At 50.3% G+C, this 27,471-nt stretch overlaps 4 protein-coding genes across 14 annotated transcripts in view; 3 read left to right on the top strand and 1 right to left on the bottom strand.

Annotated features, from left to right (window-relative positions):
* Window positions 1-1,703: 1,703 nt before the first annotated feature.
* Window positions 1,704-9,813, bottom strand: RETREG2 (reticulophagy regulator family member 2). 2 transcript variants are annotated; one of them, XM_076005956.1, is made up of 10 exons: window positions 9,389-9,813; window positions 9,002-9,108; window positions 8,245-8,275; window positions 7,738-7,873; window positions 7,287-7,371; window positions 6,843-6,986; window positions 6,589-6,683; window positions 6,287-6,422; window positions 5,745-6,037; window positions 1,704-5,639 (listed from the first exon to the last, which is right to left on the bottom strand). In XM_076005956.1, the coding sequence occupies exons 1-10, from the start codon at window positions 9,667-9,669 to the stop codon at window positions 5,424-5,426; spliced, it is 1,524 nt and encodes a 507-aa protein (XP_075862071.1). In that variant the 5' UTR covers window positions 9,670-9,813; the 3' UTR covers window positions 1,704-5,423. The 2 variants fall into 2 exon arrangements, with proteins under 2 accessions (XP_075862071.1, XP_012595666.1); XM_012740212.3 differs by having other exon boundaries at window positions 1,704-6,037; window positions 9,389-9,812.
* Window positions 9,814-9,843: 30 nt separating this feature from the next.
* CNPPD1 (cyclin Pas1/PHO80 domain containing 1) lies at window positions 9,844-15,504 on the top strand. Of its 5 annotated transcripts, none has more exons than XM_076005958.1 (10): window positions 9,881-9,979; window positions 10,168-10,936; window positions 11,174-11,261; window positions 11,686-11,794; window positions 12,344-12,425; window positions 12,575-12,695; window positions 12,781-12,909; window positions 13,481-13,542; window positions 13,903-14,020; window positions 14,262-15,504. In XM_076005958.1, exons 3-10 carry the CDS (start codon window positions 11,193-11,195, stop codon window positions 14,805-14,807), a joined length of 1,236 nt encoding a protein of 411 aa, XP_075862073.1. In that variant the 5' UTR covers window positions 9,881-9,979; window positions 10,168-10,936; window positions 11,174-11,192; the 3' UTR covers window positions 14,808-15,504. The 5 variants fall into 5 exon arrangements, with proteins under 5 accessions (XP_075862072.1, XP_012595670.1, XP_012595669.1 ...); XM_076005960.1 differs by having other exon boundaries at window positions 9,895-9,979; window positions 10,713-10,936; XM_076005957.1 differs by having other exon boundaries at window positions 9,844-10,304.
* Window positions 15,505-15,632: 128 nt separating this feature from the next.
* SLC23A3 (solute carrier family 23 member 3) lies at window positions 15,633-23,422 on the top strand. Of its 4 annotated transcripts, XM_076005953.1 has the most exons (13): window positions 15,633-16,805; window positions 17,084-17,277; window positions 17,405-17,562; window positions 17,683-17,780; window positions 17,994-18,067; window positions 18,263-18,444; window positions 18,751-18,874; window positions 19,031-19,145; window positions 20,142-20,395; window positions 20,894-20,999; window positions 21,303-21,470; window positions 22,481-22,576; window positions 22,669-23,422. In XM_076005953.1, the coding sequence occupies exons 2-13, from the start codon at window positions 17,116-17,118 to the stop codon at window positions 22,959-22,961; spliced, it is 1,830 nt and encodes a 609-aa protein (XP_075862068.1). In that variant the 5' UTR covers window positions 15,633-16,805; window positions 17,084-17,115; the 3' UTR covers window positions 22,962-23,422. The 4 variants fall into 4 exon arrangements, with proteins under 4 accessions (XP_075862068.1, XP_012595664.1, XP_075862070.1 ...); XM_012740210.3 differs by having other exon boundaries at window positions 15,633-17,277; XM_076005955.1 differs by lacking the exon at window positions 20,142-20,395 and having other exon boundaries at window positions 15,633-17,277; window positions 18,782-18,874; window positions 19,097-19,145.
* NHEJ1 (non-homologous end joining factor 1) overlaps window positions 22,690-27,471 on the top strand; it is a 90,691-nt gene continuing 85,909 nt past the window's right edge. For 2 of the 3 annotated variants that reach the window (XM_012740218.2, XM_076005961.1), the window contains exons 1-2: window positions 23,521-24,116; window positions 27,079-27,255. In XM_012740218.2, coding sequence (XP_012595672.1) covers window positions 27,079-27,255 — 177 coding nt within the window. In that variant the 5' untranslated portion in view covers window positions 23,521-24,116. Of the gene's footprint in view, window positions 22,769-23,520; window positions 24,117-27,078; window positions 27,256-27,471 lie in introns of those variants that run through there. The other variant, XM_012740220.2, reaches the window with a different exon arrangement.

Genomic DNA, 27,471 nt, shown 5'->3' with positions numbered 1-27,471 from the left:
TTTTTGATCAAAATATTTAGTTAAGAGTCTAAATAGTTTTGTCACAACTGTTTTCCAAATAATATGATAATCTGATGCATCACAGAAGATCAAGTTAGTTGGGCAACCTTAAACTCAGAAAAACTTTAGCTCCAAAACCAGCAAATTTGAACCTCCAGATATAAATTGTTTGCATTGCCTTTAACCTAGACCAGGAAAAAAGAACTCACAAATCGATCTGTGGATTATTTTAATTTAGCTACTATTCACTCTAGAACAATAATGAACAAAGGCAATATATTTACCATAATCAAACATGTACCAATCACCAAACTCTATTTACACTGACTGCTTCAAAAGTTAAAACTGATTACTCTAGTACACTAGTTCATTTTAGGCCAACATACATTTATTGAGCACCTACTATGTGCCAGGCACTGTGCTAGGTTTGGGGGATATTCAGACTAATAAGACAGAGTCCCTGCCCTCAAGAATAAGCAGTATAGGCCAGGCGCGGTGGCTCACGCCTGTAATCCTGGCACTCTGGGAGGCCAAGGCGGGCGGATTGCTCGAGGTCAGGAGTTTGAAACCAGCCTGAGCAAGAGTGAGACCCCATCTCTACTATAAATAGAAAGAAATTAATTGGCCAACTAATATATAGAGGAAAAAATTTGCCGGGCATGGTGGCGCATGCCTGTAGTCCCAGCTACTGAGGAGGCTGAGGCAGGAGGATCGCTTGAGCCTAGGAGTTTGAGGTTGCAGTGAGCCAGGCTGACGCCACAGCACTCACTCTAGCCTGGACAACAAAGCGAGACTCTGTCTCAAAAAAAAAAAAAAAAGAATAAGCAGTATAGTGGAGGCTATACATATACATATATACCTATGTACCCCATATCCACATAATTTTGGAGAGAGTATGAAGATTCTCTGTGAAACAGAAGTATGCCCAAGATACTGTGGGAGCACGAGGAGATCAGGACTGATATGGGGGTGGGATATTTGAAATATTACGGAGGTTTGTAGAAGAGGTATGGCCTGAAGTACATCTTAAAAGATGTGAGGCTTTTGTGAGGTCAACGTGCTAACACTACACTACAGAAATTAAGTGAGGCTTTTGTTAAGCGGAGTGATAGGTGTGTGTGTCAAGCAGGGGTAGGGAAGGGCAGCACCGCTGAGCAGCAGGAAGGACAAGCTGTCTGGAGTTTGCTTTTGCTGTAAAGAGCAAGACAGGGCAGGATTGGATCTCAAACTTCTTAACCACATGGGGATCTTGAATTTCTATCTTGTTAAGAGGAGAGATTTTGGTTAATATTAAATAGCAGAAGAGTCATCAGAGTTGTATTTTAAGATAATCTCGGCACTTCACTGGGCATACATTTTGGGTGGGAGACAACTTGGGCAGGGAAACTACTGCAGTGTGCCAGATGAGAGATGAGGAGAGTGTGAGTCAGGGCTGTGACGGTGGTGACAGAGTCAAGAAATCATTAGGGTACCAAATTGGCAGCAACTGGTGACCAACTGGGTATAGGATGAGGAAGAAGAAGGCCTTCATGATTGGTGGTGCAACAGGATGGAAAATACAGAAAAAACCTTGTGTTTGGGGGAGGAGGTTACATAATAGCACAAAGAGTGGAAAGAAGATGTGTTCAGGTTTTGATATGTTGAGCAGAAGGCACCTGTCTTAGTCTGTTAGCTGTGTTTATAACAGAATACTCGAAACTGGGTAATTTATAAAGAAAAGTAGTTTATTTCTTACAGTTATGGAGACTGGGGAGTCCAAGGTTGAGGGGCTGCATCTGGTGGGGGCCTTCATGCTTGTAGGGACTCTCTACAGAGTCCTCAGGTGGCATAGGACATCACATGGTGAGGGGGTTGAGTGTGCCAGTTCAGGTCTCACTTCCTATTCTTATAAAGCCACCAGTCCCATTTCCATGATAACCCACCAATCTATTAACCCATTAATCCATTCATGAGGGCAGTCCTCCTGAACCAATCACCTCTTAAAGACCCCACCTCTCACAGTTTAGGGATTAAATTTCAACATGAGTTTTGGGTGGAACAAATATTCAAACCATAGCAGTACCCATGGGGCATTCAAGTGGAGATGCCTACTTGGAAGTTCTGGGAAAGGAATGGAACTAAGATTTAGAAGTTGTCAGCATAGGAGTGTGTGAATGTGTGAAACAGCCCAGGATGAGTGAGCACAGTCCAAAGCAAAGTGAGCTAGTGACACCTGACAAAATACCTAGCTGGAGGAAGAGACGCCCAAGCAGACTTTAGTTGGACACTAAAAGCAGAACATGGTGATATATTATCCATTTATAATGGAATTACTCTTAGAATCACTGCTCTTGATGGTTGTACTTGTGAAGATCATTTAAATCTGTTTTGCAATATCCCTTGACCAGAAAACTAAATCCTATCTAGCAATATTATCAAACTCAACTCAAAGATTAAATTTCTGCCCTCTGAAGTCCTACAAACCAACCATTGAAGTTTGAATGACAGCTGACATAACCCAACTCAGCTCTCTTCTTGGATTAGAGTGCCAATTCCTTTTTGATAATTTGCTGTATGACAGTTTTTAGTTTTCATCTCTAGCATTTCTCTCCTGGACACCCTGCAATTTGTCAATTTCTCTGCAGCATAGCAAGCTATCCTCTGGCAATATTCTAATTTGTGCACAGTACACTAGGAAGTATTGCTTTGTTTTTGAGACATTTCTATTAACACACCTAAAATTAAGTTTATGAGCAGTCATGTTACCCTATTAGCTGTTTGACTACACAGTTAAGTATGCTAGCCCCTCCCCCAACACAGACCTGTAGCCAATCCTTCTTCCCCTAGCCTGTACTTTTATGATTAATTTTGTTTAGCCTAATTGCAGGTTTTACATTTCTGGTTATTTTTCTTTCACTCAACATGCAAACTTCCTTCTTGTCCCTTTCATCATAGGGCATGAAATAGCCTGGACACCTGTGTAGCAACTGTCAAACCATTTGTTGATTAGAACTATTTTTCTTTATTCCTTTGTGAATATTTAACAAAATGTTTTTCCATTCTCCTCTGAAATTTCTAGATGATTAAAAGTTCATATTCTGGCCGGGCGCTGTGGCTCACGCCTGTAATCCTAGCTCTTGGGAGGCCGAGGCGGGCGGATTGCTCAAGGTCAGGAGTTCAAAACCAGCCTGAGCAAGAGTGAGACCCCGTCTCTACTATAAATACAAAGAAATTAATTGGCCAACTGATATATATATAAAAAAAAATTAGCCGGGCATGGTGGCGCATGCCTGTAGTCCCAGCTACCCGGGAGGCTGAGGCAGAAGGATCACTCGAGCCCAGGAGTTTGAGGTTGCTGTGAGCTAGGCTGACGCCACGGCACTCACTCTAGCCTGGGCAACAAAGTGAGACTCTGTCTCAAAAGAAAAAAAAAAAAAAAAAAAGTTCATATTCTTTCAATTTCAATGGCACAGGACAGAGCCTCAGCCGACAAATATTCTCAGGCAAATGTGAAACAAATGGAAAAATTCTCACACTTAAGATCTTGACATGGCATGGAAGTTGACTTCAAAAAGACAACTAGCATTGCCATATAATAGCTCCAGCCGAAGGCTGAGGACATGAACTCATAAAGGGGGCTATCTGCTCAGTTCTGGGCTTTTCTTCCGCAGAGGAAGGATTGCCAAGAGTCCACTGTTTGTTTTTTTTAGACTTGTCAAGTGACAAGGGGGGAAAGTAGTAGAACAAGGAGTTCAACCTGTGATTGTGAACAATCATGTGAGGTAACTCACTACCTTCGGACCGGGCAAGAGTCCACTCTATGAAGTGAAGATACTAGATTGGTTTTCTGAGTTTCCACCTCCTTGAGCATCTTCCCATTTGTGCCCTATTAATGGACAGGGGTTTACTGCCCCATGTGTTTGCTGGAGCCAAACAGCTTGGGTTTGGATTCTGACTACACCATTTACCAGGACTTGTGCCTTCAGGAAAGTCCTGTCTGTAAAATGGAGTTAGTAACAGTGTATCTCAGATATATCTCAGAGTTGCGAGGAAAAAACACGTTAATACATATAAATCTCTTAGAACAGTGCCAAGCACCTATTTATGCATTCAATGTTAGATACTACTTTTAGCGTTACTTGCCCCCAAATCAGTTCTAGTACAGGTACAGGGCCTCTAGTGCCTGTATAGATAAATCAGGACTGAGTGAGTTAATTATTAACATGTAGCTAGGTGTCTAAAGAAAACAGTATTAAGGTTGTAAGCAACATGGTAGAAAACAGTTGTTATGGTCCCAAGTTTCTATTGATTGGGAAGACAAGGCAATTTCCTCCTGCATACACTTTATTCACACATGCTAAATCTCACTAAACATATCACACTGTCAGGGAAGATGGCTAAGGGAAAGTTAGGGTTGTCGGGTAATCCTTGCTTCTGGCCTTGTTTTGCACCAAGGTAAATAAACAGCCGAGAACACAATTGGGGTGAAGAGGGTAAGGGTGAGGAGGGGACAAAGCGAAGTGTGGGAGGCAGCTCACGGTGAGGCAGGCAGGCAGGCAGGCAGGCAATAGTTCTAGCCAATCAACACTTTATTTTTCCAGTTGACACCTGTATAGATGTTACTGTCTGCTTCCTAACCCCTCTGGGGGTCCTACCACATTTGGACCATCCATAGCCCAGAGGAACAGGTTTCCTTTTCTCCCTAGGACATTAAGGATGCCCCCATCTCAACAAAATAGAGAACATGCTCACCAATCCAGGGCTGGTGCATGTGCTGTCCCTGCTCTCCTCCTGCCTCTTGGAAGGCTGGGCTGAACTGGGTAAGGGTGGAGGTTACGCAGACTACCGTGACCTAAGCGTGTAACTACTGGCCTGACCCACCACCCCAGGTTTACTCTTCACCTCCTGGACCAGGAACCTCCCTAAAGCTTAGCCAGTGCCCGATAGAAAGGAGGAGCTGGTAAAGGGTGGGGGTTGAGCTGCTATGGACAGGATACAGCAGGGAAATATGAAGCAAAGGAACACGGGACAGGAGAGAAAAAGTATAAAGTGCCTGAACTAAACAACCAAATGGGACACGAGGGCAGAGCAGCACAGGTCCCTGAGGATAGGAGGAAAAAGAAAGGGCTAGACCACCAGAGCTTGGGGCATAGTGGAATGAGAATAGAGATGAGGCAGGGAGGCAAGAGCAGGCTGCAGGAAGAACTTCCCTAGCCCTGTTCACATCCACTAACCCAAATGCAAAATTATTTACAAACTTAAAACCAATCCCAGGCGCAGGTACTGCACCATGCTGGGACAGCAGGCAGGCAGGCAGAGGGTGGACTGGCTACTATCTGACAGCCAGCTTGCCCACACATTGCCCCTCCCTGGAGTAGTAGGGAAAGGAGGAAACACCCCCAACCAGGAAGCCCTACTATGCCTGCAGCTCCTTCCCCCAAGGCTCATGGCTCTGCCATGGCCTGAGCCTCTCGGTCTGACTGTACCAGAGAATGGGTGTCGGGACCCAGGGGTGGAGCATCAGGGGGCTCTGGGGGTGTCTCTGGCCCCAAGCCCAGCTCTGCATTCAGCTGCTCCAGCTCCCCCTGATCCAGCAACTCAAAGTCCTCAGTGGTGAGTGCCTCTTCTTCCTCAGGGGCAGGCAGGGGCTGCGGTGAGTCCTGGGGAAGAGGTGAGAACACGGAAGAGGAGGGGACTGGGTCACTGTCAGCAAAGCAAAGTGGGGGTGTCAGGGTGCTGGGTGGAGCACTGAGGTCACCACTCACGGCCTCTGGGCTCAGTGTTTCCACTGGTCCTCCAGGGGAGCACTTCACTCCATCTGGGGAGGACCCTGCCCCGTTGAAGTGCGTGTTCACAAAATGAAGGGGGGATGAGAGCCGAAGCAAGGTTTCCTTAGCTGCCACATCTTCCTCTTCCTCTGAGTCCAGGGCTTGCCTTGACAGGGTCTGAGGGGGTCCCAGTAGGTCTTCGGGAGGCACTAGCTCTGCCTCCTCTCCCTCTCCCAGCTCCCGGCTCAGGGCCTCCTCCGGCTCACTTGGCAGGCTCTGTTGGTCCAAATCTGTGGAGTAAACACAGGGTTAGGAATCAGCCTGCTGCTCTAACTTGCCACAACAGCCAATCAGTTCAAGGACGAGAACTCAAGACACAGAATGCTGGGCCAAACCTAGGGGTCAGGATCTTTCAGGAGCTTAAGGCAGAATGAGAGGATCAGTTCCCCAAAGAAAACATTCACAGGGGCCAGAAAACAGAACCAGCTACCCCACAGCAGGGAACAGGAAGATGAGGAGGGGCAAGGGGCACCCCATACCCTCAGAGACATCAGTCAATTGTGGAGTTGTGGCCCGGGATACAGAGAAGCCACCACTCTCCAAGATAGAAGCCTCCTCATCCGACAGCTCTGAGTCTGTAATGGCCAATGCCAGTGCTGTTTTCTTCACATCCACCTGCAGAAGAACCAGGAGGAACACAAGTGATAAGAGAACTGATTTTTCAGGGGCACACTCTCCCCTAAAACCTCTGGCTCCCACCCCCTCGAGGGGTGGCAACTCTAAAGCACACAGATTCTCCCCCAGCCTTCTATTTCACACCCCCATCTTCCCTGGACCTCACCACTGCTGAGAAGCCAGCCAGCTCTGCCTCGCTCTCACTCTCTGTCTCTGCCAGTGGTTCCTCACCTCCTGGAGGTATGTTCTTTCCTTGCCGCTCTAGAGAAGCAAGAGCAGTAGGACAGTGACCAAGCATGAACAATGGTAGAGTACAAACATGGTCAAGAAACTGGAGAGCTCAATTCCAAGGCATCTCACAAGCCATAAACCAAAGCCCTCCCCTACTTTCACCCTCCTGGGTTAAGGGAGCCCTCTTACTCCTCTTGTCATGTTTGTGATGCAGGGCATCAGCTTCCGCCTTCATGCTGTAGTCCAGCTGCATGAGCAGGGGCTCGAGGCGAGTGTACATCCTTTGGATTAGCTCATGATAAACCACCAGGGGCCACAGCAGGATACTCAGCACTATGGATTAGAAAGTCTCCTCAGAGCTCCTTATGCCAACTTCCTAAGGGCCCTCATTCACCGAGTCCCTAAACAGGAAGGGCTGAAGGAAGATAAGGTCCCTTCCCAAGGCTGTGCAACCTCTTCCCTCCACACCCACTGCCCTCCTCCTCAGATGACTCTCTGTCACCAATACTACAACATCCCCGAGACCTCCACAAATTGATAACTGAGCAGACGGAGCACAGTCCTCCCTCTGGGTCACACCAGGGAAGAAGAAAGGAGAGGGCTTTGAGAAGGGTAGGACTAGACCCTACTCACAGACAATGTAGGAAATCATAATTCCTGGAACATAGTGTCCCAGCACAGCCAGCACAGCACAGCCAGAGCAGACTCGAGCACAGAACTGCAGAGAAGAGCACAGGGTCTGAGTAAGAAACTGCTGTTCAGCTAGTGGAAGGATGGTTATGTCTTCAAGGAATGTGGTGATCCGATCTAGTCAAGAGATTCAAGACCACCAATTCAGAAGTTTGCAACAGACACTGTCAAAGACCTATAAGTCACACTAATCTGCCTTGGCAGGACAAAGAGGCTATCAGAAGCTTATTCCTTGAGGCATACCTGCCTCCTGTACCGGGAGTAGCTACCAATGTTGCCTCAAGGCCTTTTCCTTCAGGGTCTCCAACAAGGGAGTTAACATCATACCTCCCCCATCTCCCACCTCTATTCCCTCTTGGGACAGGGAACTGTTATATGATGTAGGAGAGGTTACCTGAGCTGGATTCTGCCTCTTGTACTGGAGCAGCTCCTGCAGGTGAATCTGGAAGGTGAGCCAGCTCTCAGCCAGGTATCTGCACAACTCGGGCACACTCAGCAGGTGCGGCCGGGCTCCTGACCCCGCACCCTCACTGGGGAGACATGACATGACCCCTGGAGGCCTCAGACACCAGCTTCCTAGACACTCAAATCCCTCTGAGAATGGCAATGAGATCTTCAGTCTATAAAGGCAGACAACCCACCTCCCAAAAAACAGCTATCCTGGTCTTGGGAAGCAAAGACCACAGGACCCAACCCCCTGCTCCAAAAGGAGCAGGCACACAAACACCTGGGTCCTAAGAGACCAGGACCAAGAAAACTCCATGGCTTATTACTAGTCTATTCACTATGCTGGGGCCTGTGCCTGCAGAAAATGCAGCACTGCCCTGCTCCATGGTGCCATCAGCACCAGCAAGCAAGACAGGATTTGGGCATCTGTCTTCAAGAGGTGGCCTGCACTCACCTGTCAGAGTGTGGCTCCTCTGGGGAAGATGCTATAGAGAGAGGAGGGGGACAGATTATTGAGTGGTAGGGGCCCTAGGAGACACTCCCCAAGGCAGAAATAGTCGTCCCTCCTCTGCAATCCCAGAGCACTTTCTTCAGATGCCAATCACAGGAGGCATTACATGTTATTGTTGTTTGTCTGTCTCCTTTAGACTTCACCCTTTTCAAATATAGGAACCATATTTTATTCATGTTTATAGCCCAAGCAATTCACGTACAGCGCGGCACCTGGTTGCTCCAAAATGGCTATTAAGTAAATATGCAGATAGTACAAAAAACAATAACTTCATATTTATGCAGTTTCTATTGTGTGTGAAGTGCGACCATAACATGTAACACATATTAACTCATTTAATCTTCACTTCCCTATGAAGTAAGTTCTATCGCCCACGTTTTATACATAAGAAAATTGAGGCAAACAGATTGAGTGACGTTAACAAGGTCACACATGGTAAGTGGCAGAGCAGGGAATGGAACCCAAGCAATGTGGTGCAGACTCCACAACCTTAACCAATGCACTCACAGCAAAATTAATTTTGGGAAAGGGGAAATTCTCGTTTTAGGTAATTTCTTGAAACGGGAGGAGGGATGGGGGTATGCCAGGGAGGCAGGTGGCCTGGTAGACATTACCCTCGCCATTCAATCCAACCCAGCGGGATCAAGGCACCAAGCAAGTACCTAAAGGGTGATTACTAAATGAATGAAGAAACACTCACCTGAAACATCAGGGAAAAAGCGAGGCTGCCATAGATCCAGCAGAAAATAGGCCAAAAGTGAGATGCTGAGTAGGAAGAAGGGCCGGAGGGACGACGAAGACAGCAACCTTAGGGAGAGACAGGCACCTCAGCGGCGAGTGGGTGAGAAGATCCTGTGTCCATTTCCAAAGGCGGAAAGGCGCCCATAGATGGGGGAATGCCACCTCTAGGCCTAACTCATGACCCAGAGAGAGGGAGGAATGGGGCAACCTAGGCGGACATCAGCCTTCAAAAACTGGGAGATGAGTCATTCCCACAGGCTAAGTGACAACCCAGAACGGGGAATGGTACTCCCGGGCCTCCCGCCCCCGCTCAGCCCGGCCCCGCCCCCTCCTCCGCGGCCGTTACCAGAAGAGGCCGTTGAGCGCGGCCGCCGTGACCAGGCTGTGCAGCGGCTTCTCCCATACCAGCAGCCGCTGCGCCGCCGCCAGCACCGCCTCCCAGCCGCGGAGCCGCAGCCACAGCGTCGTGGCCAGACGTCCCACCGCCTCGGCCGTGGCCGCCTCCTCCTCCGCCTCGCTGGTGGCCTCACCCATGCCTAGGCCCAGGCCCAGGCCCAGGCCGAGGCTCAGGCCCATCCCCGGGCTCCCACCCGCGCCGGTGTTTCCACCCCCACCGCCGCTCGCCATAGCCCCGCTGCAGCCGCCGCCCGAGCCCGCGAGGAGCCAGGGCTGCGCGGCCGCCGCCGGGGGCGCGTCAGGCGGAAGGGGGCGCAAGCCGAGGAAAGCAGAGGCGGCGGACGAAGGTCACGTGACGGCTGAGCGACGAGCGCATCACATGACGCGGCCTAACTGCCGGGATGGGGCTGTCCGCGCGTGCGCGCAGGTGGCTGCTGGTGACCCTGCGCCTACGCAGGTGTCTGTACTGGCTGTTGAAGTTGTGACTCCAGGTCCGGGTCCAGATCCCGGCAGATTGGCCCATTTTCTTCTTGAAGAGTGGGTAAGGCGGCTAGGAAGTCTAGTGCTGGCCCCCTATCCCCGACTGGAGGGGCAGAAATCGGGCTTCCAGAAGCCGGGTATCCCGGGTAGGATCTGCTGCTGTTAGGGAAGGGCGGCGGCCGTCCCATTACTCAACCCTCTAAGCACTGGACCTCCTTGTTCCCTCCCCTCGACGGGTAAACACGCCAGCGTGTGACTCAACAGACTCGAAAACAGCTTCACCTACTCAGAAAAGTTACCCATCTCTTTCCGTAAACATCTTTCCAGTCTCCGCGTGTCAGAGTGCCTTCCTCCCCACTCCTTAAACGTGAGATTGAGGGCGGGAGGTGAGTTTTAAAATAAAACCTTGTTTAGATGTTGTTTATTTGGGGAGGGGACATGTTTACCCTTTTTGACACTTTTTTGTTTACTTGTGACTGCATCTTTGCAGTAATCCCACAAAGTATGCAACGAGATTTAAAATTTCAAACTACTAAAAGGTATGGCAGAAAGTAAGTTTCTCTTCCATATTGTGTACAATTCAGCCACTGGTAATTTTCTTGTGTATCCTTTCAGATGGTTTTTATGTACATTGCTAAGTGTGTGCATATCTTCCCTTTTAAAAAACAATTGGGATCAATTCGTTCTGCGTCTCGTTTTATTCACTTTTATGTCTACATGGGTACGAAAACATCTGCCTGGCTCGTTCATCCTCAGTGTAGTGCGGTCCCCTAGCAACTGTCCCCATTTCTCAGACAAGGGCGCCTGGGACACCGCTCGTTGACTTAGCCAGGCTCAGTGAGACCAGGAATTCGGGTCCGGCTCCTTCCAGGCGGGAGCCGTAGGCTGGACCGAGCGGGCGGCAGGAAGTGCCAGGCGCTGACTCGCGGGCTACACCCGCGTGGCTTGTGAACGCGGGGCAGACGCGGCACAGGCAGAGTTTGCGCCTCGCAGCCTGGGCTCCTCTCTACTGCGCGAGGTGAGCGCCACACGAAGCCGCCTTCCCCAGGCCTCCGGCCCAGCGCCGCGCCTGGGGCGGAACAGGAAGAAGCACCCGCCTGCCGGGGCTCCGCCTGCCGCCGCCAGCGCGAGGGGAGGGGGCTACGCGGGCAAGGGCGGCGGCCCGTCCCGGGGAGGCAGGCGAGCAGGTGGACAGGCGGGCAAGGACGGCTCTGCGGCTTTCTTACAACTCGTTCCCGTTCCTTCACCTTCTCAGGGCGGCGGCTGGCGGCGCGATGGACGTGGCTGGGCTCCTACTGGACGAAGAAGTCACCTTCTCCCTCACCGGCTTCCAGGACTTCACGGTGAGCGTGCGGGCCCGCCTCCTCCCCAGTCTCCCGGCACTTGGAGCCTGGACCCCGGAAGCTCACCTCCGGGCCCGAGTGGGGCCGCGGGCTCGCCTGACTGCCGTGCTCAGGACTGGGCGGCAGCCGCTCCCTAGCAGTGCCTACTGGAGGCCCCGGCCGCTTAGGCCCTGGGGGAGAGCCGCTGGGTATAGGAATGGGGTAGAGGTGGCCAGACCGGAGGTCCATCTCAGGGAATCTCTCCCTGTTAGCTCTTGGTGGGGTTGGGGGTATTCCTCTCCTTTGGGACCAGCTGCCATTGGCAAACAATCCAGAGAGAGGGGTTGGGTGAGGCGGGCTTGCCTCCCCACAGCTCCTTCCAGCCTGGAGGCAGGATCTCCATCGTACTCTTTCTGCCCTTCACCGCCCGGCTGCCTTGTTTCAGTTCCTCCCAGGACACCAGAAGCTGAGCGCCCGGATCCGAAGGAGACTTTACTATGGCTGGGATTGGGAAGCTGACTGTAGCCTGGAGGAGCTCTCCAGCCCAGTGGCAGGTCAGGGTCAGGCAGTGTTGTGTGCCTGGGCAAGCAAGAAGAGCATGAAAATGGGGTAGTCAGCAGACACCAAAATGACTGGAGGTTTACCCACGAGTGGCACTGTTTTTTCATAGTTAGCTTATTGGTACTCGGTTCAAGAACACAGTTTATGTTCATTCTTTTAGTCCAAGTGAGTAAAAAACATTGCTTTCTCACAAATCTATATCACTATTGATTTACATACCAGAAACTTTTAATTTTTTAAGGATTTCTATTACGTGTACCCCCAGGTAAACAGGCACATTTATTTCTCAGATGAACAACAGTGAAAGACAAATCCGGGTAATTTCAGGTAGCAGGGAAATAAGCTTTCCTGCTAGGATGAGCTGAAATTCTGTCTTGGAATGGGCTTTTTGTCTCAGTGTGGGAGAATTTTATCTCTATTTTGTTACTATGGTCCTGTCCCCAAGGCATAACAAAATATAGATCTGGGTCTTCTACTGAGAGCAGTGAGGACTGGTGTGTGGGAGCTGTGCGTTCACTCTGCCTTCTTTCTGTCCTGTGCAGACATTGCTGTGGAACTGCTCCAGAAGGCAGCCCCCAGCCCTATTCGCCGACTCCAGAAGAAATATGTAGCTCATGTGTCCCGGTGAGCCTGGAATTAAGGAGGATAGGATGAGAATGGGCCCTAGAGAGAGTAGGGTGGTTATCTCTAAAGAGAAGATGTAAAGACGAAATGAGCATGAGTTGCAAGTACTGAAGGACCCTGGGGTTTAATTACTGGTCCTTTCCACCCAGGGAAGCATGCATCTCCCCCTGTGCTATGATGCTAGCTCTGGTGTACATTGAGCGGCTCCGGCACCGAAACCCAGACTACCTGCAGCATGTGTCATCCTCAGACTTGTTTCTGATCTCCATGGTAAGGCACCCCCTCCCCTTCCCCTCCCTAGTGAGCAAGGAGCCTGGTGTGAGCTCTGCTGACACCACTTCTGGCTCCTGTGCAGATGGTGGCCAGTAAGTACCTCTATGATGAAGGGGAGGAGGAGGAAGTCTTCAATGATGAATGGGGAGCTGCTGGGGGAATGGCTGTGCCTACTCTCAATGCCTTGGAGAGGGGCTTCCTGAGTGCCATGGTGAGTAGCTAGCTGTTCTCTTTTTCCATTTCCCTGGCCCATCTTTACCTTCTTTTCATCCTTTGTTCTCTCTTGGCCTTCTGTTGTTTCTTCATTTCTTTCTCTGCCTGTCCTCCTTGTACCTTTCTGTTAGTATCTTCCCTTCCTACCCTTTCAGAACTAAGCACAACTTTTGGGGGTTCCTGGAGCAGTAAGGCCAACATTGGAACATTTCCTCCCCTCCTCTATTTCTCCAGGGCCCCACAGGGTACACTCTGAGTCAGAGCTTATCCTACTGGGCTTTGAGTATTTGCTTCCAGACTTTTTTTGCCTTTAGATTGTGAGTTCTGTATGGGCATGGGCTATTCTCAGGGTCATTTTCTTGTCTTCCTTAATTGAGAGTATACTGTGAAACCAGGTAGATGGTGTTTAATGAATTAATACATAAAAGCTGTTGGGTCAGTATCCAGCATATGTAAGTGCCAAATAAGCATTAGCCATAGTTCTGGTTGTAGTTCTGCTATGGCTCTTGTTATTAAATAATTGTGGCTCGTATCTGAGTCTGGGTTGTGTTCTCTCTTCTTACCCATAGGATTGGCGTCTCTACACTGACCCTCGGGAGATCTTTGAGGTGCTCAGCTGGCTGGAGAGCTGGTAGGTTCTAGAAGTTGGGAAGAGGGGCTCAGGGGATTTGGGGAATGAGGCCTAAGCTATAGGAGGTAGAGAGAAGGGTCTGTGTAATGGGGGAGGGAGGAGACAAGAAAGAGAATTGCCATGGTAGTGGTTCCCAAACCTATCTGTCTTCTTCATAATCACCTTTGGGAAGGTGGGAGTGGCTTATTGAAAATACAGGTCTTAGTCTCACCTTCATTTTTGGATCAGCAGATAGCCTAGCAGTCTGTATGTTTAGCAAGCTCCCAGTGCTTTCTAGTGGGCCCTGAGGGGTATGAGTGTGCCACTGGTCTGGCTGCAGGAGAGTTGTCACTATCTCTGTTATTGTTCCCTTTCCACCAGTGTGGCTGAGCAGCAGGGACGGCGGCGGGGCTGGTATACCTACACAGACCTGTGTGTGCTGTTGGAACAACCAACCTGGCAGTTGGCCCTGAGCTTGCTCTGCCAGAGGCTAGTAAAGGTGAGGAGGGGCTGGGAAGGCTGGGGAACTTGCGTGGGCTGGTGTGTAGGGTGTCAGGCAATTGCTGTGTGCTGGTGCCAAGCAATTGGTGAAAAGCTCAGGAGATGAGGATTGGGAGTAGATGGGCAGAGTGGGGTGTAAATGGCTATAGAGAGTTCCAACTTGAAAATCTCTAGAGACAAGGGATTAGTGTGTTAAAGACAGTCAGAATTCTGTTTCTTTCTTATTTCCTCTTCTGCAGCTGTCTTGCCTGTTAGCCGTGGCATATGTGAGCAGTGTGGCCCTGGCTGTGGCATCAGTGGCTGTAATACATCATCAGTCCTTGGGGCTGTCCTGCAGCCCTCCACCTGGCCCCCCTGATCTTGGAGTGACCTCCCGGTGCCTCTTGGAGCCCTGCATACCTTCTGTACCACAGTGCCTGCCATCTCCTGCTAATGTCTCCAGCTGCCCAAAAGGCCACATAGGGCTGCGTTCACTCTGGGGCAGTCTTCTGGCCTCACTGACTCCCCCTCCGTTGCCTCCCCCAGAACCCCCTGCCCCTCCCACTCTTCTTCATAACTGCCCCCTTTGCCAGAAGCTCCAGAGAGACTCTCCAACCTGCCGTGCCTGCCATCACCCCAATCATACTGTCCCCACCGGACCTCCCAGCCCCTGGTACCACACCCATGGCATGGCTCCACCCTGGCCCTGGAGCTCTGTGCCCCCACCCCTACCCCAGCCCCAGCAGTGTTCCCTTTTTAGTGTCATGGAGCTGGCCCGCCTCAAGTCTTTCATTTTCCCGGGCTAGGCAGGGCTCCGAGGAATGCATTAAGAGGATTTGGGAGTCCCTGAGAACCTGGAGGAGCAAAGCTTGATTTAGATGCTCTCTGCCTCTCTGGGTCCTTGGAGGGTCCCCTGTCCTTCTGGGTAGGAGCTTAAGGGGTGGTGTTGCAGAGGACTGAAGGTCTTTCACTCTCCTAGACCTCAGTGGCTGGCTGTTTGGCCAGGACAGTGATGGTGCCAGGAAAGGCTTCTGCTCAGTGACCCAGGGGTGTATCATGATGGACATAGGAGAAGCCCCTGTCTCTGTCTCTTTTGGGCTCTTCTAGACTTTTGCTTTTGAGTTCCCTAGGATGGAAGGGTAAAGATAGGAGTTGGGGAAAGTGAGGTGAAGGGAGGAAGGAAACATTGACATGGCCTGTGTGATGTCCCTGAGGCAGGAGAGCCAGGGACTGATGGGATCAAGGAGGGAGCTACTGAGGGAAGGCCAAGTGAGGTGGGAAAACTTGTTTGCTCCCATTCCTTGAATGTACTCTAATGGAGCAAAACTGCTGGGGCCTTCAACCTTTACCTTTTGTCTTCCAACCTTTTCTTCTTAGTGCCCTGCTCCTAGGCTTCTCTCTCTTCTGGTTCCTCTCCTCTTCCCAGGCCTCTGGCCTCTGCTTTGTATCTGGGTTTTTCACGCTTTTGTAGAACTGAGATTTCAATAAACAGTTTCAGTTGCATGGCCTGGACTTTTCCTTCTGCGGCAGCCCTTAAAGATCTCTTCTCCCTGTATCTGCCTTCCAAGCCTCCCTACTTCCTGATCCTGTCATCTTGCGAACTGTTTTCTCTGAGCCCCATTTCAGAACTTCCCTATTGTTTTATATAGTCAAAGGTGCTTATTTCCAACTCCCCCTCATCCCTTCTCCCAACACCACAGAGCCCTAATGCTGTTCAACTTGGGGTGCTGTGGGACACAAATAGTGACTCCCATGCCTGGGTTGGCCCTATCTGTCATGTGTTCTGGGTGAGCACCATCCTGTGGATCCTGAAGCATGTATCAGGCAAAGGCTCCCAAGAGTGCCTTGAGGGCGATCTCCTTGAGGGCAAGCCCCGAGGACACTTTTTATCCTGATGTCATCAGTCTGACACGTGGTGGTAGTCATATGGTGTTTGTTTAACAACTTAACTCCAAGCCTGGGTCATCACTGGAAGAATGAAAACATTCTGGGCAGCTCAACAGAAGGTATATGGGACCACTGAAGATCACTCACAGGAGGGGTGGTACTGCCTCCTAGGGGACATTTTAGAAATTTATGGGCCGTTTTTTGGTTGTCAAAAGGTTCTGAGGGCATGTTATAGAAGGTGTTTTAGTTATCCTGGGTAGGATGCTAGACTTCCTAAAATGCTCAGGACTTCCATACTGTGAAGAATTCCCAAGACAGTTTGAATGACTGGCTGGTGATCATCATGTCTATGAAAATTCTGTTTATATTTATCTAAGCCTAGGACTATTACATGTAAACATGAAATAGTTTTGCACATTTTGGAAAAAGACTCAGCTTGCCTGGAATGTATCTCCATGTCAATTAGAACAAATTCATTTTGCTCAGCACTTTACCAAGAGTTTGTTCGCCATTTTGGAAAGTCAGGTTACCAACGTTAGCACTGCTTGTGGTCTCTGAGTCAAAAATAAAGCACCAGTATCAGTTGGCCTTGTAGCTGTCGCATCCACAGCGATTCTACATATGGATGTGGGAATCGGACTACTTCATTGTCTTCTGGTTTAGTTGTGCCAAGCTTTCATATAATGAAATGCATGTTATTGTAAATTTCATTTCTACATCACAGTGAGGACATCATATGGAGTAGTGGCTGTTGTCATGTGTGATGTAGGGTATGTCATTCACAAGTTTCATTTTTAGGTAGTCCAGGGGGCCTGGTCCTAAAAGGGTTGAGAACTATGGATCTAGTGGTGACGGTTTTGAATGTTGGTGCTGGGAGAGAGGAAATACAGTCTGCAAAATCTCCCCAGGTTATTTTGGTGGGTCTTCTCCCCACCCCTCCTCTCCTACTTTCCAGAACCTGGTCTAGCAGTGGGGGATCTGGGTGAAGATTCTTGGGGGAGGGGGTCCAGAACTTGGCTTTCCAGTTAATGGCTGATGGAATTTGCACAAGAGCTGGGCAAAGGTGAAAGGGCTTTGTCCTGCCCCAAATTCCTCATCCCTTTGCTCCGCTTCATTGACACCCCCACCCCTCCCCAGCCCCTCCCTAACTTCACCCAAACTCTGACCTCTGACTCTCTATTTAACTCTGGCCCAGGGCTGCCCAAACAAGACAAAAGGCAGGGCAGCATGAGCGGATCACACCCCCATTCTATCCAACTCCGATCGGTGGGTTCCCAGGATGTCCTGGCTCCCCTGCCACCACCTGCTCCCCAGAATCACTCCTCCCACTCCTGGGCCTCTCTGTGTGGGCCTCCGCCCTGGGGCCTCAGCTGTCTTCTGGCTCTGCAGGTAGGAGACAAAAGGCATAGGAGTTGGTGCTGGCTGAAGGAGGTGTTTGGGGGAGGAGGTGTGGCATGAGAAGGCCTCTGGAAATAGGTATTTCCTTCTCTTCGTCTCCCCCTTCCTCCACCTGCAGCATATCTTGGTCATGGCATCTCTGCTTTGTGCCTCCCACCTGCTCCTGCTTCGCAGTCTTGCCCCAGGAGGACTCTCTTACTCCCCTTCTCAGCTCCTGGCCTCCAGCTTCTTTTCATGTGGTGTGTCTACTGTCCTGCAAACTTGGATGGGCAGCAGGTGAGGGGAACTTTTCTGGGGGAGAGGTGTGGGGCACTGAGGTGAGGGGTAGGAGAGGCTCGGGGGAGTCCTATTGGCTGCCACATGTTTTCAGACTTGCTGGGGCTGCTGTTCCTACAGGCTGCCTCTTGTCCAGGCTCCATCCTTAGAGTTCCTTATCCCTGCCCTGGTGCTGACCAGCCAAAAGCTACCTCTGGCCATGGAGACACCTGGAAACTGTGAGCACAGAGCAAGGGCAGGGGGTAAGGGTGGGATTGGGTGGTCATCTGAGTATAGAGGTGTCGGTGGGTGCAGGATTGAGTCTGGGCAGTGGTGGGACTGCTAGGCTCTGGAGGGGTCTTGCAGCTGTGCCAGGCACCAGCTAGGACTATAGAGCAATGGGTCTCCATCCCATGTACCTTTCTCCTCTCCATGCCCCAAACTTCTCCCAGCCTCCCTCTTGCTGCACCTGTGTAGGGGGCCTGGCTGCCATGGCCTGGAGCTCTGGAACACTTCTCTCCAAGAGGTGAGCCCATGGGGATGGGAAGCAGGAGGGATAAGAGTGGCCAGGCCTGGGGAGGGTTTTGTTTCCATTATGAAGGAATTAAGATGCTCTGGGGAAGGAGTCTGGGGAGGAACCCATACCTGAATTAGTTAGCAAGTCCAGGCTGAGGTCAGTTTGATTGAGCAGAATGTTTCTCTCCATCCTCTCCTCTCCCAGGTGTCCGGGGCAGTGGTGGTGTCTGGGCTGCTGCAGGGCGCACTGGGGCTGCTGGGGAGTCCTGGCCACTTGTTCCCCCACTGTGGGCCCCTGGTGCTGGCCCCCAGCCTGGTTGTGGCAGGGCTTTCTGCCCACAGGGAGGTGGCCCAGTTTTGCTCTACTCACTGGGGCCTGGCCCTGCTGTACGTGAGTCCTGAGATGCATGGGATGGTGCCTGGTGGGGTGTGGACTGAGGGAGGGCAGAGCTGCTGGCCCTATCAGAGTCAGCAGCGACCCAAGCAGGAGCAACACTCTTTGTATTTGGAATCCTTGATTCACCTGGTCTCCCTGACTTTCACACTATCTTCTGCTGTCTCCCAAGGAACCTTCCTCCCCTTCTATGAGGTTTCTGGGACCCCCTTTTATGGTATTCTGCCCACTCCCACCTCTTTTACCACCCCTCAGGATGTCTGTTGCCTCTCACTCCTAAAGCTCCTTCTCTCTCCTAGGGTTATCCTGCTCATGGTGGTCTGTTCTCAGCACCTGGGCTCCTGTCACATACCTGCATTCCCCTGGAGGCCAGCTTCACCCTCTTCAACTCACACTCACCTCCCTGCCTTCCGGCTGCTCTCGGTACATGGGGGTCTGGGCAGGGACAGTGGAGGTCAGAAGGGCTGTCATGGAATGCTCACTCCACCCCTTAGGTTTTGGCTTCTGTCTACCCCTCTTGAGGCAGGCTTAGAAGGTTCTGGGGGAGGAGTTCTTCCCAATCTCAGTCTTGCCCCTTAGGTGCTGATCCCTGTAGCCTGTGTGTGGATCACCTCTGCCTTTCTGGGTGTCAGCATTGTCCCCCAGGAGCTGTCTGCTCCCCCAAAGGCACCATGGTTTTGGCTGCCTCACCCAGGTAGGTTTTCTCCTAGTCCTCCATGCTCTTGCTCAAATAAAGATACCCATTTCTTTGAACTCAAGACTTAATGGATTTCATTCCTGAGTCAAATCCTGTGTTTTTTCAAAATGCACAGACAGAAACTGCCAATGTGAGGGGCAATCCAGCCCCTTACCAAAGGTGTTTTATTAGGGGCAGTGCTGGGAGACAGACGTCTATAGTTAATGCATACCCCACCATGCACTACTGCTACTAACCCCATTGACACACTTATGGTACCATCCCCATGTGCATTTGAGTTGGCAACTTATGTGGAAAGATTGCTTTTGAGGCACTGTATGTGAAATTTGCTCATTCATCAAATTAAGGCTCCTTGAGTGATGATTATTTGCTAGGCACATGGCAGGGTAGGTCGTAATGAGCATGACGAACACAGTACTTGCCTTCACAGAACTTATAGGCTATTGGGGAATACAGATACTAATTAGTCACCCAAGTAAATGTAAAATTGCCATCATGATAAGTGTAACCAACAAGAAATACATTGTGTGATGAGGGCTTACAATGGGGAATTTGACTTTATCAGGGAGGTCAGGAAAGGTATTTTTGAGGAAGTGTGATTATTGAGCTGAGATGTGAAAGATGAGAAGGAGCTAAATGCACAAAGGCAGGGCAGAAGAGTATTCTGGTAGAGAGAACAACATATGCAAAGGCCCTGTGGTGGCAGGGAGCACAGCAAGTACAAGGGCCTAAAACAAGGCCAGTGTGTCTTGGTGAAGGAAGTGAGGTGGAGCGTGGTAGGAGATGAGGCCAGAGAGAAAGGGAAGGGTCAGATCAAAGAGGACACTGTAGAGCATGGGGAAGGAATGGGTCTCTCTTCTTAAAGTTCAGTGGTTTTGTTCTAAGACATCATCTTCGAACATGTTGTGGCATTCTTGTGGCACAGGCCACTGGAGGCAGGGGGATGCTCCTGACTTGAGTCTGGCCCCAAGGTGGCTCCTTCTCCCTCTCCAGGTGAGTGGGACTGGCCTTTGCTGACACCCAGGGCTTTGGCTGCAGGCATCTCCATGGCCTTGGCAGCCTCCACCAGCTCCCTGGGCTGCTACGCCCTGTGTGGCCGGCTGCTGCACTTGCCTCCACCTCCTCCGCATGCCTGCAGTCGAGGGCTGAGCCTGGAGGGGCTGGGCAGTGTGCTGGCTGGGTTGCTGGGCAGCCCCATGGGCACTGCATCCAGCTTTCCCAATGTGGGCACAGTGAGTCTTATCCAGGTAGGTGGACCCAGGATGGGGGTGGGGGTGGGAGCTGGGGGTGTAGAAGAAGTAAGAAATTCACACTGATCCATCACCAGCTGTGCCCAGCACTCCTCAGGCACTTTACATCATTATCACACTTAGGGAGGTGCCTAGAAGTGGTAAGGGGCTAAGAGCATGGGGACATGAGCAAATCACTACTGAACTCCTGTGCATCAGGCACTGCACCAGGCTGGGCTAAAGAACAAGTCACATAAAGTCCTGTTCTCTCGGGGACTTCAGAGAGGGAGAGGCAGTCTATTGAAGAGAAAGTAAAGAAAATTTCAGTGAGTGAAAGTGCTACCAAGAAAAATCAGGCTAGTGAGTAAATGAGGCACATTTAGATAGAGTGGTCAAGGATGCTTCTTGGAAGGGTAACATTTGAGTTGGGATCCAAATGATGAGAAGGAGCTGGCCAGGCAAAGACCTGGAACAGCTCAAGGAAGTGGCTGTTTCTAGTGTCTCTTCTTCACATAGGCTGGATCTCGGCGAGTGGCCCACTTAGTGGGGCTGCTTTGTGTGGGGCTTGGGCTCTCCCCGAGGCTGGCTCAGCTCCTCACCACCATCCCGCTGCCTGTGCTCGGTGAGTGATGTAGCAAGAGGACTGGTATTGAACCAGTACTGCCCAGTGTGGCCTGACCAGTTGCACAGGCTGGCACCCTTTCTTTCTAGTCTTCCTGGATGGATGGGTAGATGGACATGCGCATGTGTCAGCTGTCCTCAATTTCTCAGCCCAACATCTTGGCATCTTGACTGGGCTTCTGGGCTTCTTGCAGAATCAGAAATGCGCCTCTTGGTTCTCCCTCCCCATGACCTGCCCACTCTGCAATGCCCTGTGCTGCACGACCCCTCTCCAAATCCCCTTGATTTCTTCTGTACGAGACAGGTGGGGTGCTGGGGGTGACGCAGGCGGTGGTTCTGTCCACTGGATTCTCCAGCTTCCACTTGGCTGACATTGACTCTGGGCGGAATGTCTTCATTGTGGGCTTCTCCATCTTCATGGCCCTGCTGCTGCCAAGATGGTTTCGGGAAGCCCCAGTCCTACTCAGCACAGGTGCGTGGAGTGGGGAGGGGAAGAGGAGTTGCTCAGTAGTGGGAAAGCAAGGGGCTGATGCTTCGGGCTCTCTGGACTCTGGCCCTACACCCTTCTCTCGGCTTTGGTGTAAGTAGTTCAGCCATTTGCTTAACAAATATTTATTAAGCACCACGCTAGCCACGTGGGATACAAAGGTCCCTCCAGGAGTTACAGTCTCGTAAAAGAGATGAGATGTGTGGGAAAATGACAAGAAAGGTTTAAATAAAGAGCTGCGGTGCTCAGAAGCAAGAGAGATGGTTTCTGTTTGAGGTGATTCAGTAACATGGAGCTGGTCTTGAAGGATGGCAAGTTTTAAACATATTTGGTGAAAACAAGGTTATTCCTGATGGAGAAACCATTGTAAACAAATACATAGATGTAGGAAGTCATGGAATATGTCCCAAGAGCAACAAATAGCTCAGTGTATCTAGAGTAGTGGTTCTCAACTGAGGGTGATTTTGCTCCGCAGGAACATTTGGCAATGTCTGTAGACATTTTTGGCTGTTACAGATGGGAGAAGGGGGGATTGTTACTAGTGTTTAGAGTGCATAGAGAGATGCACAGTGCATAGAGAGATGCTGCTAAACATCCTATAATGCACAGACTGCCCCTGCCCCAAACAAAGAATTATTTTGTCCAAATGTCAGTAATGTCCAAAATGTCAGTAATATAGAAGTTGAGAAACCCAGGAGAGAGCACAGAAGGTAAGAAGTGGGAGATAAGGTTGGGGTTTTTAATACCAAACTTTCCAGAGAAAGGGAGCTTAGAACAGTCACAGCACACCTAGAGGGTGAGTGAGCAGGGATACTTGGGAAGGGCCTGGGTGTGGGCAATGGAGAGTAGAGGGATAAAGGGTGAGGAGGATGAAATGATAATCAGAAAGACCTGTCTTTAGTCCAAGACTTAAGTTTAGGTCTGGAAAGATATGCCTTCCTGGCCTTGGGTACAGTATCAGAGTTCCCTTCCTGCCTGGCCCCAATCCCCTGTAGGCTGGAGCCCCTTGGATGTGTTACTGCACTCACTGCTGACAGAGCCCATCTTCCTGGCTGGACTCTTGGGCTTCCTCCTAGAGAACACCATTCCTGGTAAGTTGAGGGCAAGCCATAGCAGACTGGGGAATGGCCTGAAGTCACACTCCCTGGGTTGGGCAATGGCCTGATTAACTTCTCTTTTGCAGGCACACGGCTTGAGCGAGGCCTAGGTCAAGGGCTGCCATCTTCCTTCGCTGGCCAAGAGGCTCAGCTGCTGCAGAAGTCCAGGGAGAAGGCTGCTCAAGAGTATGGGCTTCCTTTCCCTACCCAAAACCTGTGTCCTTGCATCCCCAAGCGTCTCTGTTGCCTCTGCCCACTGCCTGAAGACCCTGGGGATGTGGAAGGGGGGTCCTCTGAGCCAGGAGAGATGTCAGACTTGCTGCCTGGCTCTAGGGAACCATGCCCTCCATCTAGCAGAGAAGGGCTTAGGTCCCAGTAATTACCAAGACTCCTCCTTCTAACCTGGTTAGTTTAGTCCTAACTCCCAGCTTACTGGAGAGTCATCTCCAGGCTCTACTTTCTCATAGGGAGAGGATATGTATGTGTATGTGTACGTATGTATGTCTAACATGGGCCCGTCTAGAATGCCCATTTCCCAATAGGGTGGGTTGCCTTTCCTTCTCTTAATTAGGTCTAACTGTTCCAGAGAGAGGCCATAGTTTAGTGGGCCATGAATGAATGAGATTTTGCCTGTGAACTACTCAATGCCACTTGAACTCCAGCATTCACTTTAACAAAGACTTATTGGGCCCCTCCCATGTGCAAGGTCCTGGAACTATAGGTATGGAAAAGACAGGTCCCTGCCCTCTCAAGGCATTTACAGTTTTAAAAAAACCTATGTAATTGCTAATTAAAATGCAAAGCAGAAGGCAGTCTGTAATAAAGATTAAAATAATGCTATGGGAGCAAAGAGGAAGGAACAATTAATTCTGATTGTGGATAGTGGGAAAGGCTTTATGAAAGAAACAGTGAGGTGGCCTTGCCAAGTGAGGATTTTTAATTTTTCAAGTTCGGGGATCCAGCTTGAGCAGAACCAGAAGTCGTACCAAATACAAGATGAGTTGAGGGGTTTCAAGTTTCTCAGTGGTTGACGAAGCATAACTGGGGGCTGGTGTGGTCAGAGAAGAGGTAAAGGATGCGGTCAGACTATGAAGTTTATGCCTGGGAAATGCCTCTTATGGACTCTAATGCCACTGAGGAATTAAAACAAAACAAAACTAGACGGGTAGGGGACGGAAGAGAAGTAACTTGAGTTCGACAAAAACAAAACTTGGCTCCCCTCCCCTGTACCTTCTTCTGGTATTCTTTCTACTCCGCCAGCGCCAGGCCAAGAAGCGCCACTACCCTCAATCTCTCTACTGGTGGGCCACCGGGTCTCCCTAGTTCCCCCGGCCTCTGTGGCCTTCGGCTCTGGGAGCTTCCTTAATCCGCTCTCTGAGCCCCGCCCACACCAGGTCTGGGCTCCGCCCCCGTGCCCCCAAACCCCGCCTCCAGTGTGGCAGGGGAACCTGCCTCTACTCTAGGCCTTTCGATTTGCGCGGGCGGGCGTGCCTGCCGGGAGGAGGGAGGGAGGGAGCTCTCGCGGCAGCCGACGGTAGGTGGGAATTGAGCTCGAGTCGGGGCCTGAGCCCGGCGGCGACGGGCTGCTCACACCCCGCCGGTCTAGACTGGCGCGGGCACCTTCTCCCAGGAGGGACCGCGCGCCGCCAGGGATCTGGGGCAGGCCTCCGGGAGTGGGGCGGGGCCGCACGGGCCGCGCGTGCGCAGTCCGCCTCTGTAGTCACGGCGGGTATTGTGGGGTATCGGCGAGGCTGCTGCTTTGCCGGCTGCTTGATGAGACCAAGCTGCAGCTGGTTGGCTTTGTTAACCCTTAAAGGGCCCCGAGCCGCGCCTTAGTGCAGCCGGTGCGGCAGACGGGCGGCAGAGCCTCTTCTAGCCAGGGGAATGTTAGCTGGACGCCAGGCGGGGCTCCTGGGTGGGGCTGTGGTACTGGGACTGAGGGTTCGCCCTTTCCCGGGGGAACAGGCCGCGGCCCAGCCTGGTGGTCTCTGGGGCCTTGCCGCCCTCTGCAGAGTGTCCGAGGAACTGTCCTAAGAGAGGGGCTCTCGGCTGAGGAGCCGAACTTGGTGCGGATAACCATTCTCCGGGGACTTGACCCCCGCTATTGCCCCCCCCAGCCTCTTCCTCTTCACTCAAGAGTACTAAACGAGTGAATGGGCTAACGTGAATATTAAAGGCAGCCTTGAAGGAAGAAAGAAAAGGGGAAATTTAGAGGCTTCAGACACAGAACGAGAGGCTCAGTGGTGGAAGCAGCCAGACCGGGTGTGGTGCCGAATGTGTCAGCCCTTTTTAAAGGGCCGGTTGCTCCTGGTCATATTTTTAACAACCCTCCACCCCCCAACCCCCGACAAAAATCCCGTCCATTTGAGGATTCTGAGCTTCCAGGCTTTCTGAAGGAATGGACTAGAATAATAAACCCAATTTTGGTGACTCTTAAAGTGTACACTAGGGAGTGCCTATAAGGGACAAAAAGGGTTTGGCGACTTTAATTTGCGTTTGTGACCTTTGGCAATGTGGAACTCTTATCCAGTGAAGACTAGCCTAATCATTCTAAGACCATTTTTGCCTTGTAGGAACAGCAGATGGGAAATGTGGGGAGAATACCATCTTCCAAACAAGGTTTTGAGGCTGCTAGAGATTCTGTATTCTGTACCCCCACCCCTCAGCGCTTCTCTTCATTGTGTATTTGTAGATGGGAATAATGAAGGAGATTTAGTAACCCTTCCCCAGCCCAGGAAAAATAACCAAACTCTGTCAAGCAGCCATATCTACTGGGTTAAGGCTACTACTTTAGTTATTGAGGTAGAAAAGTTAGTTTCTGGCTGGGCACGGTGGTGGTTCACGCCTGGTGGTGGCTCACGCCTGTAATCCTAGCACTCTGGGAGGCTGAGGTGGGAGGATCGCTCAAGGTCAGGAGTTCAAAACCAGCTCTGAGCAAGAGCGAGACCTGTCTCTACTAAAAATAGAAAGAAATTAACTGGCCAACTAAAAATATATAGAAAAAATTAGCAGGACATGGTGATGCATGCCTGTAGTCCCAGCTACTTGGGAGGCTGAGGCAGAAGGATTGCTTGAGCCCAAGAGTTTGAGGTTGCTGTGAGCTAGGCTGACGCCACAGCACTGTAGCCCAGGCAACAGAGTGAGACTCTGTCGCAAATAAATAAATAAAAAGAAAATTTAGTTTCTAGGAATTCCAGGATGTGCAACAGGGCATGATACAATTGGTGGCAGTGCCCTAGGTGGGATATGGAACTTAATTCAGTGTCTCTACCTCTGTGATATGCTGTGCCTTGTAATCATTCCTAATCATTCAGGCCCTTGTTGAAATGGGACTTGGGTCTTTTCTGTTGCTCCTGGTCACAGAGCTTCTTAGCTTTTTTGTGTATGTCATTGATCCCTTTGAGAATTTGCTAATAGCTGTGGATCTCTTCTTCCCACCCCATGTGTATATGCATGTACACACAAAATTTTCATAGGATTCACATAGGATTAGTTACATAGGATTAGTTCCATAGGATTCACATGCATTGACTCTGGATTAAGAACCTCTGTTTTTTCAACACTTGTGAGAATAAAATTAAAAAAAAAAAAAAGAAGAATCTCTGTTTTAGGGTTTTTTTTTTTTAATCCTCAGAGCTTCCAAATCTTTGTTTTTAGATAATGATCAAATAATTTGAATTTCCTGGCCATGACACTTATAACTTATGATGTTTTATGACACAAGATCTATTTCTTTTTTTATAGTTCTGGGAAAGGGTAGCATTGACTATTTATTAAGAATATAAGACCAGGCATGGTGGCTCACGCCTTTAATCCTAACACTCTAGGAGGCTGAGGCAGGAGGATTGCTTGAGCTTAGGAGTTCGAGACCAGCCTGAGTAAGAGCGAGACTCCATCTATACTAAAAATAGAAAAAAGCTGGGTGTGATGGGACGCACCTGTAGTCCCAGCTACTTGGGAGGCTGAGGCAGGAGCATTGCTTGAGCCCAGAAGCTTGAGGTTCTTGTGAGCTAGGCTGATGCCACGGCACTCTAGACCAGGCAACAGAGTAAGATTCTGTTTAAAAAAAAAAATGTGGTAAAGATGCAACAAGTGTGGTTTAGGTTTCCACATTGTTATATTTATTAGAAAGCAGAAATACTAACAGCAATATACTGAGGTTTAAACATTATGGAAGTTCATGGAGAACCTTTGTCATTTTACTGGAAAATAAATAAATAAACATTATGGAAGAAAGATTTTTCTACCCTCTAGGAACTTAATGTAGGAAAAAAAACCTCCTTAATATTCTAAATATTAATTTATTTTTAGTAGCCAAGAGGTAGTAAGGTGAGTGGTCAACTGGTTATATACTTGGAGAACATAAATTCATGCCTTCTGTTTTATTGGGGAGGATTTTCAGGAGATTTTTAGTTGATATAGAGCTGTTTGAGTGGTGCCCTCTCTAGACCTACATGCCCCTGGAGGCACTTTGCTAAATTAGAACTTTCCTGCAGATGGAGGAACTGGAGCAGGGCCTGTTGATGCAGCCATGGGCATGGCTACAGCTTGCCGAGAACTCCCTCTTGGCCAAGGCTTTTATCACCAAGCAGGGATATGCCTTGCTGGTTTCGGATCTTCAACAGGTGTGGCATGAACAGGTGGACACTAGTGTGGTCAGCCAGCGAGCCAAGGTAAGTATAAAGAGAAGTGCTGCTGTGGAGTGGTGCGGGTGATACCATTCTTTCCTAGTGAAGGTCAGGGGATATTAACATCAACCAGCTTGCTGGCCCATAGGTGGCCAAGCAAAGTTGAACTGGGTTGAGACAATTCCAATTAACACCCTGCACTTCTGCCTGTAGCCCTGGGATCCTTTTCCTCTGTGTGGGCAGGCATGTGCTGATGAGAAA

Source organism: Microcebus murinus, chromosome 8, assembly GCF_040939455.1.
Source record: "Microcebus murinus isolate Inina chromosome 8, M.murinus_Inina_mat1.0, whole genome shotgun sequence".
NCBI lineage: Eukaryota > Metazoa > Chordata > Mammalia > Primates > Cheirogaleidae > Microcebus > Microcebus murinus.
The sequence above is the reverse complement of the archived record's forward strand: the minus strand, read 5'-3'. Positions and strand labels throughout refer to the sequence as shown.